The sequence below is a fragment of the Mastigoproctus giganteus genome, chromosome 7 (genome assembly GCF_048544385.1).
Source record: "Mastigoproctus giganteus isolate SK-2022 chromosome 7, ASM4854438v1, whole genome shotgun sequence".
Classification (NCBI taxonomy): Eukaryota; Metazoa; Arthropoda; class Arachnida; order Uropygi; family Thelyphonidae; genus Mastigoproctus; species Mastigoproctus giganteus.
In genome coordinates, this window is record NC_143581.1 from 198,765,048 (window position 1) to 198,787,497 (window position 22,450).

The window sequence follows — 22,450 nt, forward strand, 5'->3', positions numbered from 1 at the left end:
TTTTCGATATAGTAGTTTTCTAATTGGTTAACACTTGTCAGCATTTAGGACGACAAATTTTATTTTGCTTACTGGCGACACATATGTATGCTTGCTACTGTTCTGACCTTGCTGTACAATAAGTAAAATGAAAGCCAGTCATCTGCTGCCAAACATTAGAAAATCCCGAGAAATCTTGATTTATCTGGCTAATGCAAAATTAGTCTGATAAATGCCTGAGAAAATACGTTTCAATCCTAAATTTGGAGGTATTATGTTTGGTTTAGGTATTATTGTATCCCGAGATATTTCATGCAGTTCCAAATAACGTTTAAAACTAAAATGAGATATCTCGGTATAATCCATAAAGGGGTTAATTGCAAATTGAATGTGCTTTTGTAAGCAGATCAGAGAAAAGCAATTGCATTAATTTTTAATATTGCTTAATTTGAGTAAAAGATTATATAGACTGTACTTTTTGATTTTCAGTTTCCAGTCGGTCGTATTCATCGGCACTTGAAGAACAGAACAACCAGCCATGGTCGTGTAGGTGCTACAGCTGCTGTATATAGTGCAGCCATCTTGGAATATTTAACAGCAGAGGTGAGTATTCTCATTTGCCAAGTAGATCTAACATGCACAATTGGTGGGGGGGGAGTATGTACTGTATGGAACCTCTCTTTAAAAAAAAATCCTACAGGACTATTACTGTGAAATTCCAGAACACTGGATAATCCAGCAGCACATCTGAACCCAGTAAAAATCTGGATTGTAATGTTAGTAGTCAGGCATGCATGGCTTATCTCAAAACTTGTAAGGTTATACTTATGTATGATGACATTACAAGTATAGTAGCTTAAAATAGTTCTGAAAATATAGTGGCTGTTGTAAACAGTGTCAGGGGTGTTGTCTGATTTGCTTTTGTGGGCTGAAATCTCCAGAATACCTCCTGGAGAGGTACTCTGGAGATTTCTGGATTGGTTAATAAAGGAGTTAAGTTTTGGAATTGTGGGCAGAACCCTTTTAATGCTGTTTAGCCGCAGTTAAAATTGACTGAGCTTTGGCAATTGTCATCTGGGAATACTTTCAACCAGTTGTGGTTGGCAGTTGGTATTTTGCTTTAGTCCTTCAAATCATTTATTTGGAGTTTGTTTGTTATGAAGATGTTCAACCCTTGAATATCACTACTGCACCAGGCATAATTAACAGTATTAATGATAAGGATAGATGTGATCATGTGATGGCATCTTTAAAATTAAGAACTTATTTTGTAGTCAGTGAATTTTGTCAAAAACATGAAATTGAATACAAGCACTCCCCGACTTCCGTAAATTCAACTTTGCGTAAGTTTTTGTCCTCCGGTGTAAATGTAAATCGTGGAAGTGTATTTTGTATCCCGTAGGAATAAGTGGAGATATTGTGAAAACTTCTCTCTCTCTCTCTCTCTCTCTCTCTCTCTCTCTCTCTCTCTCTCTTTCTCTCTCTCTCTCTTTCTCTCTCTCTCTCTTTCTCTCTCTCTCTCTTTCTCTCTCTCTCTCTTTCTCTCTCTCTCTCTCTCTCTCTCTCTCTGTGTGTGTGTGTTGCTAATTCGTTCCAAGACAACTAAACATTTGGTAATTTTTATAATGGAGTGCTACCCTTTCATTTTTATCATATGTTCCATTATAACAATCAATTTTGAATGGCTTTGTTGATATTTTTCTAAAGGGCATTCTGGATGTTACTACCATAAAATAAAAACAATTTGCACTTTCCGGTTTATTGGGCTTTTCTGTTAGTGCATCTAATTATAAACAGGTAATAAACTCAATTTTATATTGCATAAATCTTCAATCATATAAGAAACATTAATAAATTTTCATAATCTTCCCTTCATTCCTATTTATTTATTACAATGATGAATGGAAAGTGCAGGTGGTTGCAGTGCTAGGAAACCAAACAATTGATTTAGAAATTAAGATAAAAATGATTAAGAAGTAAGAAGCAGGGCAAAGTTTGTCATCTATTGCATGGGGATTAAGTCTTGCTGCTAACAGTGAATACTATTTCAAAGGACAGTGCATATATATGTTAAAGGATGAATGCATTTAAGATCAACAGTGATCAGAAAACTGTTTAGGTGCTATATAGAAGATGGAACAGCTATTAATAATATGGATGGAAAATCAGATTCAGAAACTAATACCCCTGAGTCTAATGGCCATTCAAATAAAAGCAACAAGTATTTATGAAGATATTAAGGGTAAGTACGGCGAACCCCAATTCAAGTTCGTGGCAAGCAACGGGTGTGTTTAATAGGTTCAAGCATCGTCCTGGTTTCCACAACGTTAAAGTATGCAGTGAATTTGCCAGTGCCAATTCTGCAGCAGCAGAGACATTTTGTGATGTTTGAAAAAAAAAAAAAAAAAACCTAAATTTCCACAGTCCTCAACCTCTGCAGCGGCGTACTTATCAGCTGGAGATGTTGATTCTGGCAACGATGCTCGAAAGGCAAAACTTGCTGACTTTATGCCTGTCCCCTCCCGTTTTTTGTAATTGCACACTTTTGTTATTTTTCCTATGCATGAGATAAAAAATTGAATAAATAATTCTATTTACATGTTCGTGGAACACGACCCTTGCGTAAGTCAGGGAGTGCGTGTGCTATAATTTTAAAAATGTTAAGTAATTACCATATAAATGTGCAAATTGAGTGCAGCTGCTTTGAAATGCAAAGTTTTTCAAATCTCCAATCTTAAAGATAGGTGAATATACCCCCCCAAGATTGGTATGTAATGCCCTTTTTTCTTTCCTTCCACCTTCTTAGGTATTGGAATTAGCAGGAAATGCTAGTAAAGATCTGAAGGTGAAAAGAATTACTCCACGCCATTTACAGTTAGCTATCCGTGGAGATGAAGAACTGGATTCTTTAATCAAAGCAACCATTGCTGGTGGTGGTAAGTGAAATTTTCCATATTGTGCATTTTCACAATTATTTTGATCTTGTTCATTGCCAAGATAAATGAACTTACTTTCAGGAGCTGTTACAGCATTGTTTCACTGGTTGGGAACTAATGTAACAGTTTGTTTCCCAAAGTCATACGATATTATTTTAAGTATTAGTATGATAATGCTAAGTGTTGTCAAAGGCTTTCTTGCATTTTTATTATTTTTGCTAGACTTAATCCTGTAAAGTTTAACTGAGATAACAAGCCTGCATTAACTCTTGTTCGAAAATAAAATAAATTTTTTTATGTATATTTTGAATTATAGCAGGTCCAGCATCATCACACTGTGAAATGACTTGTAATATGGGAATTGCAATTTTTTGCTATGAAATATTTCTTTCACGTATGTTGCTAGCTGTTGTCTGTTTCATAGAGCTTAAGGAATATTCAATTTTGAAGTGATGTATTATGGTATTATGCAAAATAATACAATCACATTTACTTTCAAGGATTGTTTTTTATAAAAAGATTATAAAATAATCTTAAAATAAAATAAATGTAATAATGCAAGAAGTTAGCTATAAAATGTTTCAGTAATATATATGTACACTGTTCAAAGAAAGTGCATCACCCCTTAATGTAATTGTCGTCCGAATAACGTAAGTATATTACATCAGCTGTTACTTTCAGCTGTATAAGCACACTCTGCAAGGATTGCCGTCATTCCTTGCTTGTGTCAGAATTTGGAGTTACATGCAGTTGACACCATGAAGAAAGAGTGCTATTGTTGCTTTATGTGAGGACGGATGTTCTTCCCGTCATATTGCTTATAGAGTGTCTTGTAATCAGTTGACAGTGAGTAATTTCTTTCCAAACTCAAGAATACTGATTCTGCTGATAGGAAAAAAAAGGAACCAGATGCAAACGAGTCTCTACGCCAATACAGGACCGCGTTTTGAATCACTTATGCCTTTAAATACCAAAAAGCTTCATCTGAGCTGAAAAGAGAATGGGAAGATCATACAGAAGTGGTAGCAAGTGCAGTAGCAGTCAGAAGATGCCTCTTCAAAAATGGACTTGTAGCCTGTCGTCCTAAGCCCCTTGTCACACAAAAAAATAAAAAAGGCCCGATTAATTTGGTGTAAGAAGCAAGTCAAATGGACCCCTGAGCAGTGGAAGTCAGTATTTTCTCAAATGAGAAGAAATTCAACCTGCATGGGAGACAAACAATTTGCTGTAGACGTGATGAAGAATACCATCCAGACGGAATGGTGTCTACAGTGAAATTCCCTACCAGCCAAATAGTCTAATTGCTGCCAACCATTAGACTATTTTAACCTGCTAAATAACTGCATCTTTTTGGACAACTCTGCTCCTTGTCATTGGGTGAAAAGTAAGTCTGTAGTTACTTCTGCTTCATTTCTGCATTAGAGGTTCAACAGTAATGTGTTTACATTTGTTAAATGCAAAAAAATGGTTGGAAGAACGGTCCGTTACAACTCTTAGCTGGCCAGAAAATAGCCTGGACCTGAATCCTATAGAGAACTGTTGTCATTGTGTGGGATCTGCAGTCGCCAGAAAGAAACCAAAGACCCTTCGTAAACTCGGGAAGCCATAATTTGCGTTTGAAACCACAAACTATCAGTTAATTACCTACAGAAATTGATCTTGTCACTGCCTCGACAGTGTGCTGCTGTCATCAGGGCCAGAGGCGGTTCAACTAAATTTTAGTTTGCGCCTACTGAACTTTTATTTTGCTTTCCATTTAAAATGATAAACTGAAGCAAACTGAGGGCTTCCGGTAATATTTCAGCAATAACTGTCGTGTTTACCAAAACTATTGTATAAAGGTGCAAATGCTCATTTTGGAATATTTTGAGAGTACCTGTCAAATATTACTTAGCTTTGCCTTAACTTTTAATAAATATCTTTTGTTTATATTTCTATTTGTGATGCTAGTCATTAATGTAACATACCATCGCAAAAAAGGGTTAGAAATGTGAAATTCCTAGGTGATGCACTTTCTTTGAACACCAGTGTATATAAAGTAAACTCTCGATTTTCCGGGATAGATGGTAAAAAAACATTCCCAGATAATTGATCTAAACTGTTTTAGAAATAAAATTAGTCTGTAGTAGCCACTTTAATTTAAAAAGGTTTAAATGTTAACATTTCTGCAATAGCATAGCATATATTTACATGACTCCACAGAAGCAAGTAGTTGAGACTTGTAATGTTCTCCCCCCCCCCCAAGTTACAAAATATAAACCTTATTTGTTTCGTTTGTGTGTTTTGAGTAACTTTGCATGTTAACATGTTTTTGTGGTCAATCGTACAGTAAAAATACAACAGAAGCATCGGCTTTCTGGGCTATGAATAAGCTGGGAAATTCCATACTAAGATTAACTTTATTTTTGATTTAAAAGAAATAATCTGGATTTCAGTTAAAAGGGGGGTGTAGTTCCAAACCTGACACTTGTCTTCTTGCTATTTAATTTTTTTATTTATCTTCTTTTTCCTTGGTAAGATGTGCAAACCAAACATTTTTGTTTTCTGGAAGATTGTTATACAATTGGTGCTGGATACTTTGGTATTTGTAAAACTGAAAATGACTGCACCCACTTATGCATATAACAAAGAAAGTTAGTTGAAAGTAGTGTAGAGAAATTGGTGGAAAGCAGGCTGCTAGTGTGGTTTATGCTCACTTCTTGCCACGATCTTTCCTGTTCAGGGACCAGGTGAGAAATTCCTATTACTGTACAGGTTGGGTTGTTGGACCCATGGGAAAAAAATGTATGGTGGAAATGAAATAAGGGTTTATTATTGTTATTCGTGATATTATCAAGAAAGAAAGAAAAATAAAATTATTTCCCGGGCTGAAATTAAGTGTATTCGTCTTGGTTTTGGTCATTGGTGTTTTGTTGATTTTAATGTAGCCTGTATACAGTGTTTTGACTGAAACATGCTGAGATTGAGATCTCTTGGGGTTTTTTTTTTTTTTAGTTATAGCCTATTTGTTGTCTGGATATTATTTATTTATTTTTTTTTTTTTTGTCATATTTGGGTTAAAATTTTTAAATTTGTTGTTAAATTTTGAAAGTATTATTGTTTAGATTTTAAAATTTCTAATTGAAATTTTGCCTAATCATTACTTTCTTTCCATTGGAAAACTGTTCTTTGCTTTGGTCTTAAAATGTCATTGGTGTGCTTCTGAAATGAACATAAACAATTATGTTTGTAAGTGATGTTTGGTCTTCAGTACATGTTCATTTGGCAATTTGTGCTGCATTTCCATGTGCTAGCCTTTGTTTTTATTCGTCAAATAAAATGGTTTGGGCATTTTTTCAGATCTACCAATGATATTTTTAGACTAAACCAAGAATAGGGAGCAACATTCCCTTTGAGAAAAAAGCAGTTAATTACATAAAATTAATTTAAAATCATAAAATCTACATGGTTAATACTTAAGCCAATTTTAGCATTAGGAATTTCAACCCAAATATGACGAAAAAAAGATCCGGATGGCAAAATGCCTAAAAGTAAGTGAGATAGATCGCATGTGAATTTTAATTGAATTACCCTCTATATTTTAATATGCTCCTGGGCATGAGAGGGTTTTTTTTTTTAAACTCTTGTCAAAGTTAAATTCTTTTTAACCTAATGATCATTAGCATTAGCTGAGGCATATGATGCAAGAAAGCAAAAAAAAAAAAATCTTCCCATCTGGTCAATCCAAATGTTTGCCTAGTTTAGCCTTAAATTTATTTAAGCTATCAACTTCCACAACAGATGAAAGGTCTGTTCCAGCAATCCAACTACCCATGCTAAAGGCAAACTTCCGCACATCTATTCTATAACTGTCTTTCCTTAATTTGAATCTATGCTCCCTCAGGTTCTTAATCTGAGCAAGCAGAAGTATCATGGCAGCATTGAGCCTGCTTAGGCCATTCAAGGCCTTATACACCTCAATCAGATCACCTCACAGGTGCCTAGTCTCCAGATGCTGCAACTTGCAGAACTTAAGCCTCTCACCAATCTTGTTGCCCTTCTGTACTTGTTCTAGCAACTCTTGCACTTGCACATCCTTCCTAAAATGAGGCCTCCATATCTGTATACAGTACTCAAGGCGTGGCCTGACCATTGCCTTATACAAAGGCATAATCACCCTCTTGTTTGTTATTTGGTTTTTAGGAGCATTAGCAACTAAGGCCATATTGCTCCATACCCCCTTGTCTCTGCTAGCAAAATTCCTGTATATCATTGACAAAACTCCATGACCTGCTCTGGCAGCCCATCTGCACTGCTCAGAGAACTTCATATCTGACTGCACAATTACCCCCAGGGCTCTTTCATTCTCCACTGAGTGTAGTACCAAGAGAAACATACCACACAGATGGTATGTTTTCTCTTGGGTTACTGCTAACCATAAGGAGTATTTTGCATTTGTCAATGTTAAACTTCGGTTGCCACTTCTCAGCCCATATGCCTAACTTTTCTAGATCCTCTTGCAGTAGCATACTGTCTTTGTTGTCATTAACAACACTGCCAACCTTTGTAACATCTGCAAACTTGGACATTAAGCCTGATATACTTTCATTGATAAATACACAACACAACAAGGGGCCCAGCACGGAACTCCGAGGGCTCCTCTAATAACATTAGTCCACGTAGAGCAGTGTCCATTTATTACCACTCTGCCATCTCTCCCTCAACCATCCCTTTATCCATTGCAGTAACTTTTGCTTAATGCCATACTGCTCCAATTTGTACAGCAGCCTTCCATGTGCAACAGTATTTAAAAATAAGCTTTCCTGAAATCCAGGTATATGATATCAAAATTATTTTTTGGTATCATATACATATCATATTAGGAAAACCAGTTATCCATCCATCAGTGTCATTTGCCAAACATGTTTCTGTAGTGGGGGGGATAGGAGCAATCTTAAAATGTGGTTTTTGGTCCACCTACAAAGGATGATACATTAGTTTCTTTTAAGCAGTATATTAATGCAAACTAGTAGAGTCCTAATAGCAAATGCATCAGTCTTATTAAAATTTCTCATTGACCCTAAAATTAACATCTTAATGTATGCAGTTGACCACTTAACCCCCATTGATGCCATGTGGGTGGTTGATATTGAAATAAATAAAATTGATTGCAGTATTTAAATTTTACAGATCATTTCTCAGTAAACTGACATTTAATTAAATGAATTGTTCAAAACAGTTTTTGGTGACGTATTACTTTGTAAATTGCATTTCTTTTCAGTTTATCTTTAATCATTACATGGGACTTGCATACTGTTAGCTGTTCTGATTCTATTGCATGATACTGTAGTGTTCTAATGTATTGGTGTTGTTGTGAGAGATTTATTTCATCATCCCATGACTATCACGTTCTCATTCCCACTGATGGGAATGAGAACATTTATGGGATGATGAAATTTTTCATATATGCTTGTAGTGTTATAAGTATTGTGAAAATGGTGTTAATTTTTGCATGTGTGCTTATTCTTTTAAGTACAGTCATCCCTCTATTTGCACAATGAGTTTTGCTACCTGTGCAATTTTGAAAATTTGTTTTTTACATGATTGAAGGAGAAATACATTTCACCATACTAATATGAAATCCACATTCCGGTTGTTGGTATTATTGCACATGCAATAAGATCGAGTTTACTACCCATTTATAATTGGTTGCACTAACAAAAAAGCCCAATTAACCAGAAAGTGCAAATTGTTTTTGTTTTATGGTTGTATTCTCCAGAAATGTGCTTTAGAAAAATATCGCAAAGGCATTCAAAACTGATTCTTATAACCAAACATAGCAATGAACAGTGGTGTGTTTGTCCGGTTATTTTTGAACTAACTTCCTCATTAGCATTAGTAGAGGCATATGATGCAAGAAAGCAAGCTAATGCAGCATCAGCCAAAAAAAAAAAAAAAAAAAACCCTTTCACTTCGCCCCTCCGTTCGTTCAAAATACCTGTCCAGCTGAACCTTAAACTTATTTAGGCTATCAACTTCCACAACAAGGGATGGAAGTCTGTTCCAGCAACCAACTACCCACTGGCTAAAAGCAAATTTTTCCACACATCTATCCTACATCTGTCATTCCTCAATCTGAATTTATGCCCTCTCAGGTGATTATTCTGAGCAAGAGGCAGTATCCCATCAGAATTGAGCATGCTCAAACCATTCAAAGCTTTGTACACCTCTATCAGATCACCTCGACTGTGCCTAGTCTCCAGACGCTGAAATTTGCAAAACTTAAGCCTTTCTTCGTAAGAGCAACCCTTCATTCTGTTCACTAACCTTGTTGCCCTTCTTTGTACTTGTTCCACCAGCTCTACATCCTTCTTGAAATGAGGCCTCCAAACCTGTATACAGTACTCAAGGTGTGGCCTGACCATTGCCTTATACAAGGGAATAATCACCTCCCTATCCCTGCTAGAAAAATTCGTGTATATCATTGATAAGACACCATGAGCTACTCTTGTAGCCCGTCTGCACTGCTCATAGAACTTCATATCTGCCTGCACAATTACCCCCAGGTCCTTTTCATCTCTACCACTGTCAGTGTAGTACCACAGAGTTGATACGTTAATCTGGGGTTGCTGTTTCCCATATGTAGTACTTTACATTTGTCAATGTTAAACTTCATTTGCCACCTCTCAGCCCATCTGCTCAACCTTTGCATATCCTGTTGCAGCAGCAGCATAGCATCAGTAGTGTCCTTAACAACCCTGCCAAACTTTGAATCGCCTGCAAACTTGAACATTAAGCTTGATATACCATCAATATTAATTATAAATACAGAAAACAATGGACCCAACACTGAACCCTGAGGGACTCCACTAATAACATTAGTCCATGATGAGCAGTGTCCGTTAATTACCACTCTGTCTTCTGCCACTCAGCCATCCCTTTATCCATAGCAACAATTTGCCACCAATGCTACACTGCTCCAATTTGTGCAGCAGTTTTCCGTGTGCAACAGTATCAAAAGCCTTTCTAAGATCCAAATATGTAATATCAAAGTTATTCCCTGCATCCAATTCTTTTGTGACTACATCATAGTATCCAATCAAATTGGTCAGGCAAGACCTTCCCTTAACAAAACCATGCTGTGTCTCAGCTATAACTGAATTCTTGTCAAGATGATCCTGCAGTGCTTCCATTAATTTTCTGGGAACAGAAGTTAAACTCACAGGTCTATAATTACTTGGGTCAGCTTTTGATCCTCCTTTGTGAATTGGGGTTACATTTGCACATCTCCAGTCTGTGGGTTCCTCCCCTGAGTCCAAGGAAGCTCTCATAATTATGGCTAACGGATTGCTTACTTCCTTTGTTGCCTCCTTTAATATAACTGGATAGATCCCATCCACCCCAGGTGCCTTTCTTGTATTTATCTTCAACAATTTCTCCTCCACTTTGGGAACCTCCATCAGTTATCCTACATTAGTTGTTCAAACAGAATCTTTTTCTGGTTTGCAAGCACTTCCTAATTCATTTCACAAATATACATGGTCTCAATTCTAATCTCAGCAATGTCCATTTCCACTTGCAGTCTGTCAAACCCCATGTACTTTTTCTGACAGAATCCCAGTTATCGATTGATTCAACTACTGCTCATCTCAGGTGCCCAAATTATTCGCTGTATGATTCCTTTCACCTCAAAGGTGGTACTTGTACATGTGTCCGTTCTGATATTCCCTGTCAGAGATTTGGCAATTTGGAATTCCCTCTCTTTGAGCTTCTCTGGCTTAAAATCTCTACCTCGTATCAAATTCTTCTGTTGTCTCTACCGTTCTTCCAACTCCACTAATCACTTGGAGCTCTTTGACTTTCTCCAGTCCAACTTTCCTAACAGTGAGGTAATTTTCCTAGGTGATTTTAATGTTCACAACTCCAGCTGGCTTCCGTTTTCTAGTCACACTGACCCAGCTGTTCAAGATGCTGAGGCTTTTGCAAATCCTAATGACCTTGCACAGATTGTCCATTTACCTACAAGAATACCGGACAATCCTAATCATACGTCCAGCAGACTTGATCTTTTTCTCACAAACAACCCTTCTAAGTACACGGTCGAAGTGAGAGGTCCTTTAGGCACCTCAGATCACAACTTTGTGATTGTCTCTTCTCCAATGGAGCCTTTATCTCATGGCTATTCCCAACCTCGTATTGTTTGGTATTACAAGAATGCAAAATGGGATGACCTGCGAGACTTCTTTTCTTCTTTTCCTTGGTCGGATTACTGTTTCAAAACTTCTGATGTCAACGTTTGCTCAGATCGTGTCAGTGAAATTATTCTTGCAGGAATGGAATCCTTTATCCCACACTCCACTTTAAAATCTCGTCCTTTATCTAAACTTGGTTTTCCAATAAATGTGCTAAGGCTGTCCAAGAGAAGAATGTTGCATATTGTAATTGGCTTGTTTCTAATTCTTCAGTTTCATTTTCTGCGTACACCAAAGCTCGCAACAATTGTAAAGCAGTTATTAATCAGTCCAAACTAGAGTTTGAACAGGCTAAGAGTAGAAAACTTGCTTCTTGCCCTAATGGTAGCCGAGCATTCTGGTCTCTTGCCAAAGCTATTGGACACAACTTTTGCCCATCTCTGCTCCCTCCTCTGTCCAAACCAAATGGTTCTGTTGTCACTTCAGCTGAGGATAAAACTGACCTGCTAGCATTCCATTTTTCTTCCAACTCATGTATTAATGATCTTGGTAAAACACCTCCCCCCATTCCCAACACGCTCTATTCAATGCCTCCTGTGGTGTTCCGTCAAAAGGATGTCAGAATGGTTTTGACAAATCTTGATGCTAAAAAAGCTCCAGGTCCCGATGGTATTTCTCCACTTGTTCTCAAAACCTGTGCTCCTGAACTTACTCCTGTTCTTTGCCACCTTTTTTCACTTTCTTATTCCAAAGGTGCTTTTCCTTCTGCTTGGAAATTTGCTCATATCCAGCCAGTTCCTAAAAATGGTGACAAATCCCTCCCATCCAATTATCATCCCATTGCAATTACTTCTACTCTTTCTAAAGTAATGAAGAAATCAAGTAACTGCCAACTCTTAAACTACCTAGAAACTTTTCATCTGATCAATGATCACCAGTATGGATTCCGTCAGTGTCGATTCACTGGTGATATTCTGGCTTACGTTACCCATTTATGGACTAATTCAATGGAAAGGTTCGGTGAAACACAAGAAGTTGCTCTTGACATCTCAAATGCTTTCGATCGTGTTTGGCATAAAGGTCTTCTAAACAAGCTTCCATCTTAATGGTTTGCCAACTGTTTTTAGTAATTGGTTATCCATTTTTCTCTCTGATCGCTCACTGAGGGTGATGGTAGATGGCTCTCTGTCTTCTAACTTCTCCACTAATGCCAGTGTCTTCCAAGGTTGTTCTTTCTCCCCGATCTTTTCCTCTTATATATTAATGACTTTCTTCCATTGACTGGAAATCCTATCCATAGTTTTGCCGATGATAGCACATTGCATTCCACTTTCCAGTTTGAGAAACCTTGTCCTGCTCAGTCAGCTTCAACTTCTCAAATCTGCTATCAATTCCTTAAATGCCGATCTTCAGGTAATTCTCCAGTGGGGCAAAGACAACTTAGTTGATTTCAACCCTTCTAAAACAGTCTTGTCTTATATCTCGCAAAAGGGATTCATCTGCTACTATGCTTATCTGTAGTGACACTCCGATTTCTAGGCAAAATGATGTATCTCTTTTGGGGATTACCGTGACTTCTAATATCTCTTGGCACAAGCACATTACAAATATTGCTTACTCTGCATCTAAAAAACTTGGTTTTCTCTTTCGCTCTTGGCGTTACTTTTCTTCCAAACAGCTGCTCACTCTGTATAAATCGCAAATCAGCCCTGCCATGGAATATTGTTCCCACAGCTGGGGGTGGGGCCCCCAAAACCTCTCTCAGCCTTCTTGATTCCATTCAGAAGAGGGCAGTTAGGTTAATTAATGATTCATCTCTAACAGAGTCTCTCCACTCGCTGTTTCATAGATGTACTATATCTGCTGCATGCCTCTTCTACAGATACTTCCCTGGGCACTGGTCTTCTGAATTGGCTTCTATATTTACCGCTTTCTCTTTCAAAACAGTCCGAACACATGCTGCCAACATCCATTTACTGTCCAACTTCAAACTGACAGAACCAACTTTTCATCTTCCTTGTTTATTCAAAATTAGTCTACAGAAGTTGATGTCCAATGTCAACAAATATCTTCTTTCGTATTCTCAACCTCCAACCCAAGCACGACACTAAGTGGTATAGGTTTTAATCGGAAAGCATTGCTTTTGCTGATTTAATTTTTCTTGTCTATATGAAGTGTTTAATTAGTACCTAAAATGAAGAAAGCTACAACAAAAAAAAAAATTTTTTTAATTTGGAGGAAAAATTAAAAATTGTTAAGGAGTTAGAAAATGGCAAAGGTTGTGACATTGGCCAAGAAATACAGCATAAATGAATCTAGCATTCAACGAATTAGGAAAAATGCTGAGGAAATTAAAAGTTCAGTTATCTGTTCCACATTGTTGGCTGCATAAAGCACTACAAAAGTGAGAAATTATGTTAGAGAACTGAAAAATTACTTTCTTTCTGGAGAGATCTTAATCAAAAGAGAATGCCTCTTAGTTGAGATATTATTCATGCTAAAGCTCTGCAAAATTTTAATTGTTTACAAGAAGCCGGTCCGTCCAATGCAGACGGACATTTCAGGCCAGTAAGGGTTGGTTTTAAATTTTTAAAAATCGCCAGTCTTTAAAATCTAAAATTAACGGGCGAAGCAGCCAGCACAGATACGGAAGATGCTTCTTTGTATCCGAAAACTTTCAAGGATGTTATTGTGATTGAGGACCATCTAGCAAGTCGAGTGTTTAATGCTGATGAGACTGGCTTATTTTGGAAGCATATGCCAAGCTGAACATTAATTTGAAAAGAAGAGAAAACTGCCCCAGGTTTCAAAGCTGCAAGAGGTAGGTTAACACTTACGTGGCAATGCAGAGGGTGATTTTTAGTGTAAACTGCTTCTAATTTATATACCAGAAAATCCTTGTGTTTTTAAAGGAATATCAAAAAGCTCCTTACGAGTTCATTGGAAATTGAGTTAAAATCTTCGGGGATTGGCTTTTAAATTGCTTTTGTGTCGAACAAAAAGATATTGCCCGAAGAACATAGCAATCAAATCTTGCTGATTCTCAACAATGCACCCAGTCATCCTGCACATTTGTCTGATCTGCACTGAAATGTGAAGGTTGCCTTTCTTCCAGCGAATACAAGTTCGTTAATTTAGACGATGGACCAAGGTGTTATAGCTTCCTTTAAACTTTATTACCTAAGAAGATCCTTTTTACAATTGGTAAGAAGCTACTGATGGAATAGGCAATCTTTCAATTTGATATTATTGGCAGAATTATAACATTCTTGATGCTGTAAAAAATACTGAATTTGCATGGGATGAAGTTAAGAACTCAAAGAATGCAGTGTGGAAATATCTGCAAAAGGCCACAGAAGCCACGGTCGAAATGCCAGAGGTAGTTGAGATTGCGAGAATTGGTGAAATGATTAACAGAGAGGGATTTGAAGAATTGGAACCAGCAGATATCACAGAAGCCTTTGAATCTCACAGAGAATGATTATTATTGGACAATATTTTTTTGCAATTTGAAGAAGATAACAAAAATGATAAAAATAAAGATGCACACAAACATTTGACCACTAAGAGTCTAGCTGAATTTTTAAGACTTGCAAATCTGCTTAGCCAAGCTCTGGATATGGATCTTAATTTGGAGAGGAGTTTAAATTTTTGCAGAACTTTTATCATTAGCTTTAGTTCCTTATGAAGAAATTTATAAAGAAAAACAGCATGCTTCTAAGCAAACAGTTTTAACTAATTTTTTTTAAAAAGTGCCAGATACTATTGCAAGTTTATCACAGGGAAGCAGCGACAAGGAAGCAATAAATTTAGATTAAAAATCTAAAGGCAAGTATTAGCAAGATTAATTTTATTGACATTTCTAATTTTTTTATTATCGAAAGAAGACAAATTATTTATTATTATTTATTTAGTGTGTGTGTGTGTGTGTGTACACAGGTACGGAACCCTCATTATGTCATATAAACTGTTTCGCATTTCTCAGAACGTAACCCCACGCAAATCGGGGATGACTATTTTTTCTTTTTAGAACCATATAAGCCACACACCCAAAATTATCTGAAGTTTGATTCAGTTTATATTTTATTTAGATATATATGATTCTCTACTGATTTGAAAATTTTTCTTTCAGGTGTTATTCCTCACATCCACAAGTCTCTCATCGGCAAGAAAGGATCACAAAAGACAACATAAATTCTCAGCATTTTTTATTTTTAAAAATTTTTTTTTTATTTTTCCATTGTCATGTCATTGCATGTGTGTATACAACTTTTTTAATGTTTTCTTAAATTTCATGCCACTGCTTTAAAAAATTGACTCATCACTATGGTAAAACCTAGGAGTATATCATCTGTGTATAACTTTCACTGATTTGTCCAGTAAACTTGTAAAATTTGTTTCAAAACTTGCTCATCAAGAAAAGTAAACACTTATTAAAGTGATGTATGTAAGAAACTCTCATTTTTTTCTTTTTTTTTAATGACACATTAGAGTAGATAATTTAATATTGTGTATTTCTTATACTTCATTGTATGCAAAATAAAATGACTAGTTTTTGTAAATTTTGTAATAGAATGGTTGAGAGTATTCAAAATAAGACAATTATTTGTGTGTGGGTGCAAATTCTAAATGTAAAACAGCTCTGCTTTTTTTTTTTTCCTTTCCTTTCCTTTTTTTTTTTTTTTTTTTTGTGGGTGCCTGGTGTCTGGACAATCTCAGAGGTTTTTTACTGGTTGTTGAGTCAAATGCAAGAGGTCTTTCTAGTACGTGGTTAGTGGTTTGTACATATCACTTATTTTCATACACATGTGGCAATAATTAACAGACATGGTTATTTTTCTGTGTGGGGGGGGATATATTATTTTCAAGTATTGCAGTTCTGACACTGGAAGGAATTTGCAGGGTTTTTTTTTTTTTTTATATATAATGGACCTCTAACTTCAGTATATATTATCTTTTTATTCTGGTTAATACGTTTTCTCTTCTGTAGGAAATAATGGTTTTATGGCTGTCTGTGGTAGAGGTTTAGCCAATTTAGGTCCTCTTTTATTCCATTCTCACTGGAATTGAATTTGCTACTAGTTGTGGATTGGGATGATGTCTCATCCAGTGAAGAAAGAACTATTGAAAGTCTCACTATTAATATAAGTTATGAACATTTCCAGATGGTTTTTAATGTGTTGCATATAACCTTGTAATCTGTTTTGTTTGTCATATTTAGTAGTTGCTTATTGTTAGGTTTAGTTTAGCTAAAAAGTAGGTCCTCCTGCCCCTTCATTTCTGTGAATTTAAATAAATCTTATGCAACAGCTTGTTATTCACATCTTTAGATATGTAGTCTCAGATTAGTTTCTTTTTAGATGGTCTTATTAGCCAAAATATTGTAAAAACTGCTAGTGTAATAGAAGTTAGGCATGTATTGAGTGGAAGGAAATGATTGTCCTACACCATAATAAGATCAGAAGAACTGTTAGTGATGCTACGGATTCAGTGATGCTACGATGCTGTTTTTACTGGTAGTCTTGTTTTGAAAAAATGGATTGCACAATGTATTTTGATAGCTAAAGAGGATGGACTCTGCAGTGTTTAAATCCTGTTTCAGTGATGTGATTATTCCTTAGTATAGATTCATTTTCTGGTATTAGCATTTTTGTTGTCAAGGCTCCACTTGGATATTTTCCCCACTCACATAAAATTCTTTACAGTAAATGAATTAACTTGTTCCTTGTGGAGAATACTCAGATGTGTAAACTGGATATTTTATTACATTATTATTAAGCTGAATTTGTGATGTTTTCAAACTATTTACTATGTTGGTGCTCAGATGCCAGGCATGTTTTAATACACCATTTTTTCCCCCTCTCTTATACATTGTGTAAATAAAAGATTTTCACTGTATCCCATGAGTTCAATTTTTATCTTTTAACTATTCGTGTAATGGAATTTTACAATGGAAATGAAATTTAATAAGCACAGTTATGTGCTTAACATTGGTTTACAAATGATAAATACTTGGTTTATTATACACTAACTTGCATCATTTACCATCACACTTATTATTATAGCAGCTAAATGTGATCTGCAAATTTGAGAGGGTTAAAATCTTGTCTAGAGATAATAATAATGTAACTCGAGTAAAGTGACACTGTAATTTTCTGGTATATACAATTGCATAGCTGCCAGCTTGATACCTGCCAACTAACCTCATAAGTTGCTTCTGTCTCTTTGTATTGGTTTTTGCCGCCACCCCCCCCCCTTAATAAATATGGCCGTGATAAATGCCATAATTGTTTGGTTAGTCATTAAAAAAAAACCAGACTTCATTCCAACACAAGGTGTTGGAATTGGCCTTAGTTGCTGGTGCTCCTAAAACCCAGCTACAACAACTAACATGTATTGGTCCTTGGAGAACTAACAAGTACATTTTTGAGGTATTAACCTGTTTATAGTTCTGATGAATTAACATGATTAATTTAAAAAATATATTAAATTTAATTTTAAATATATAGTATGCAGACAAAGGCCTCAGTAGCCGAGTGGTCAGGAGCGGGAGTGCAGTAGCACACGCTCTTTGAGTAGACCGGGGTTCAAGCCCCTGACTGCTGAATACGGTCAATCTACCAACCTGCACTGGACCAGCGTGGCAGATTATGGTCTGTTTCCCTCAGCATGAATTGTTGAGGAGGCTTCCATCCTGCAGTGGGTTGATAATGGCTGCACTTTACTATGCAGACAAAGTGCCTCAATATAGATAGAAATATATAAATTAATCATTGAACAGTTCAGGGCAGGAAAATTAGTAAAATGCTAATTTCTGGATAACTTTAACTATTAAATATAAGGAGAAAATACTGTACTGTGTGATAAGGTAAGAACCAAATACCATAAAATCAAAAATGGATTATGAAATAAATGCCAGCAATTACAACACTAGTACCCACTTGTGTGGTCAGAAACTAAACCTCACTATTAGGTCTTGTATACATTATGTGCAGTCTTACCTAAGGTATATTATGCTTTAGGTAAGACTGCACCCCAATCATTATAAGAGGGAAGAATTTCAATTCATACCCTGAAAAATGAAAAACCTATTTATAATACTGAATTCTACATATAACATTTTTAAAAAAAAGCCAATTTTGGAAGAGGTATTTTTAAATAAAACAGCTTTGTTTACTTATTCCATCCAATTGCATTTTTTGTGTATTAAAAAAAGATACCGTATATGAAAAATGACAATTTAAACAAGATTTCAAATTCTGTAGTGGCTACTATCCCTTGCAAAATGGAATTCACATTGGTCTTAGTAATGTTTTATATGCCAGCTGATATGCATAACAAGGATTGCAGTCAGTTCTCTAAAAAGTTAAAGCCTGTAATTCTTAAGTGGTGGGGAAGAATTATGTAATTTTTTTGTTTTCCATCTTGAATTAGAGTGGCAGTTACAGTGAAATGTCCATTGCAGTGACTTCAAAATGCTCTTGTTCAAAAGGTAAATGGAATTTTCATAAGTGCTTTTGGAGCAGAGCTATAGCTTTGCTTTTGTGATTACCTTTTAATAAACCTGAAATAGGTAATTACTCATTGTAGAAATAATTATAATCAATTGTGAGGGTACTAACTTCAGAAACTTAAACCAGCAAAGGAATAATTTTTGCTGCATCTTTTGGTAGTGTCAATGCCTTCTGCAGGGGAATTCTAGGCAGTTTGACTGGAAGGTGAGCCAAGTCAGAATTGCTGATGTTTGTACAGCGTAAGTTCCTAGCCATCAAGCTAATATGGGTCCTATCTTCTGAGGTACATGTTTGACACGAGTGTAGGCACAGATAGATATTTAAATTTCTGTGTCACCATGGTCTGTGATAATTCAAGTCTTAAATAAGTTTTCAGTTATTTAGAAAGACACCCATGGACCTTTGCTGTTGCAAAGATTCGTGGTTAGCACAACCAGGGTCTGGCTCAAACTGATTGTAGGAGCTATTCCTTTTTGTAAGTTTTTTTCCGAATATACCATGCGCCAATTTTTTCACATAGGAGTTCAGATGCACCATACAACTCAAGCACCTTTTCTACCTTACGTTCATGGTTGGAGTTGGAAAATAGGGATAGGGGTAGGATCTGCTTCGCTTAGAGGAGGAAAAAGAATAACTCAAACATGCAACTAAATTAAATAATGTACGCCAGTTCAAAAGACATGTTTATTGGAGCACCAATCTACAATAGTGAGAGATGATCTCTTGGATGACTGCTGTCGTGGAACCTGCTGATGGTGCTACAGCTGCCGGAGAGTCTCATTTGGTGAAGATAGCTCTGTACCACAGTTGTTGGATGTGATGAGAGAGAGATAGCTCTGAGCGAGATTAGGTTGGAACTTGGAAGAGTCTGTTTTCTCTGCTTGCTAGGAGTCCAGGCATATCCTTTTTAATAAAAGTATGTTATGAACATAATTAACATTTTTAAATGATTTAATTATTGTATGTAAAGCAATTTCTATTACAGCACATAAACATTACCATTAATGAGACTTTTGAACCTGTTTGGATTTTGCCAGTCTTTCAATGTTTGGTGTTAAATTTGTTACTGAGAGCAGCAGAAAATTTTTCAAATTTGAATCAGTCATTCGCGACATCGTTTTGCTTTTGATCAATTTCATGGATGAAAATGCTTGTTCACATCTGCATGTCACGACATAATTTTTTGCAAATTTTCTTAGTTCTGGGAAATATTCACAGGGTAATGAACCCCACAAATTAATCATGTCAGAAGCATTTTGATCTGAAAAAAGCTCATCAAATTTCATTTTTAATAATGAATTTGTTTTTAAATCAATAAGTTCCATTTTTACTAGGCATCTCAATTGTGTTTTGTTCACTAAGTAAAAATGGGTTCGTAAATGCGAGCATGTAGTTTTCTTCTTTAGCCAAATCATGAAAACGACTTTCAAATGACACTCGCAATAACTTGATTTTTTCCAAGATATTTGGTCCAATTGCTATCATCCACAACACATTCATTCTGCTCTTTCAAGTGTGGAAATTGACTTTGACTTTAGTCCTGATTTTCTAACTGAGAGATGAATAATTTTAATTTCGCTATTTACTAAGCTGGGAAATAATTTATTCATGCCTTGTAGTTTCGAATTTAGATCATTGAGATGACTAGTAATATCAACTAAAAATGCCAAATCAAATAGCCAGTTGTTATCTAATAATAAGGTTCTTTCATTAGGTAGTTCATTTTCCTGTTCTAAAAAATTATAAACAGCAATTTTCAATTTCCAAAATCTACTCGGAACCTGTCCTCCAGAAAGCCAGCGCACCTCACAATGCAGGACAAGTTCACCATATTCCAAATCTAACAACTTACAATATTCTCTGAATTCTCGTCTGTTTAATGCTCTTGCTCTAATTTTATTCACAAATTTCACAACCGGTAACATAACATGCTGCATATTTAAAGTTTTTCCACACAGTGCCTCTTGGTGTATAATGCAGTGATATTTTAGTACAGGACGATTTCAAAAATTTTCAAGCAAAGTTGTAGTGCCATTGGCTTTACCTATCATTGACGGTGCTCCGTCAGTACACACACTGATGAGTTTACTATAATCTAATTTTAGATTTTCTAGGCATGATTTTACTTTTTCAAATATGTCTGATCCTCTTGTTTTACCATGCAATGACTCCAGACTGGCAAGTTCTTCAAAGACATTAAAATTATCATCAATTCCTCTTATAAAAATGTTTAACTGGGCTACACCACATATGTCCGTTGACTCATCCAAAGCTAGAGAAAAGAATGAACAAGATCTTCCAATTGCTGAGATACATCCTGAGAGAGTTCCTCGATACGTCTTGTAACTGTGCCTTGATATAGCAATTTCGTCTGCTTTCCTTTCAGTACCTTTATTACCAAGATGCCGTGCAAATATTTGGAAACGGCTTAACAATTTCTTCTCTGTCACAAAAAGGTTTCTTTTTTTTCGCCAATACTAAAGCAATTTCATAGGACGCTTCTATCATCGCCAAGTCTTCACAAATTACTTTAGCAACTATATTTTGTCTTCTTCTGATTTCTTCCTTTTTCTTAGTCACATATTCTTTTCGTAGCTCAGACCCAAGGACGAGCTTCATTTTTCCTTCTATGTTAGTCTGATGCTGTGATTTATAGTGTCTATTAAGATCATGTCTTTTATTAGTACTTGCCACAAACAATGCAAAACGGCTTTCCAGATGAACTTGCTATAAATAAAAACTCACTTTCCCACTGTTCATTAAATTCACGTTTAATATCACTTTCTGCTTTTCTTTTGCACTGGGGTGGATAGAAGGGAAAAAAAATACCAGTACAAAACTCTAGAAGTCTAAATGTTGAAAAAGAACAAACAAACAGATCATAAGTATGTACGTCGTATAACACAGAATATCAATTGTAAACTCGAAAAATTTCGACGAACTGATGAGCAGGTGCGACCGGGGGGGGGAGATCCCCCTACTATTTCTTGAGTTGGCAAAATGCGATTGATGGAAATTTCTCGTAGATGAAAATCCCTCAAATTTATCATGTTTCCTTTTAACTTGAAAGACTTCCGACAAAGGATCTATTTGTATATTCTTAGTCCCCTGAAAAAGTCATGTACTGCATTTATTTTCCCACTTGTGCATAGAGTTGGGCGCCGGAGGCAACGACCGTACAAAAAAATGAACGTGCTCGATATATTTTCATAGCCATACTTACGGTCATAATTCAGAAATGCATTTTTTTTTTAGACTAATTTATTTCTTTTGCTAAATTGAGGGAATTGACACTTTCATGTGCGTGTAAGTGGAAAGAAGGCGGTGAGTGTCTTAAGCCATATGCGGAAGGACCTGAAATGAAATGAGATAGAACCAAAGAATCGGCAATATGGGCTTTGGGTACTTGAGAATTTTATGATGAAATGCGCCACTTGTAATCTTCCAAAGCGCCACGTTTGGCGCATGCGCCATAGGTTGGCCACCCCTGATTTAGTCGATGATGAAGAATAAACATTCTTTAAAATTATAATTTGCTTGATTTTACAGGCTACGTTTTAATTTCTTTGGATAAATTAAACAAACTAATTTCATTGTTGAGAACGTAACCCCTATTTTTAACCTTGTCTATGGGAAACAAATTCCAGCTTTACGAGCACGACTCGTAAAGTCAAGAACTACCTATATATGGAAAGGGGGGAAAAATTGCGCAAGTTAAGTGAAACTTCTAAGCACGATCGTGAGCTGCTACAATCTTCACATCGATCTTGAACGAAAGCCAATCACACACGGAACAGACAACTAAAATCATTATGCAGGAATGTACGTTTAAACTATGCTTGGGTGTTTC

The 22,450-nt window shown here is 36.0% G+C and overlaps 2 protein-coding genes across 2 annotated transcripts in view; one reads left to right on the forward strand and one right to left on the reverse strand.

Moving 5' to 3' along the window:
* The window catches only part of His2Av (Histone H2A variant), a 55,050-nt gene extending 39,324 nt beyond the window's left edge, over positions 1–15,726 (forward strand). Inside the window, exons 3-5 of the mRNA XM_090377350.1 lie at positions 469–582; positions 2,786–2,915; positions 15,219–15,726. Of these exons, the coding sequence (XP_090233476.1) occupies positions 469–582; positions 2,786–2,915; positions 15,219–15,280 (306 nt within the window). The 3' untranslated portion in view covers positions 15,281–15,726. The remainder of the gene's footprint in view (positions 1–468; positions 583–2,785; positions 2,916–15,218) is intronic.
* Positions 15,727–20,603: 4,877 nt separating this feature from the next.
* Positions 20,604–21,219, reverse strand: LOC150083544 (general transcription factor II-I repeat domain-containing protein 2A-like). Its single transcript, XM_090378519.1, has 2 exons — positions 21,051–21,219; positions 20,604–20,872 (listed from the first exon to the last, which is right to left on the reverse strand). Exons 1-2 carry the CDS (start codon positions 21,217–21,219, stop codon positions 20,604–20,606), a joined length of 438 nt encoding a protein of 145 aa, XP_090234645.1.
* Positions 21,220–22,450: the final 1,231 nt, after the last annotated feature.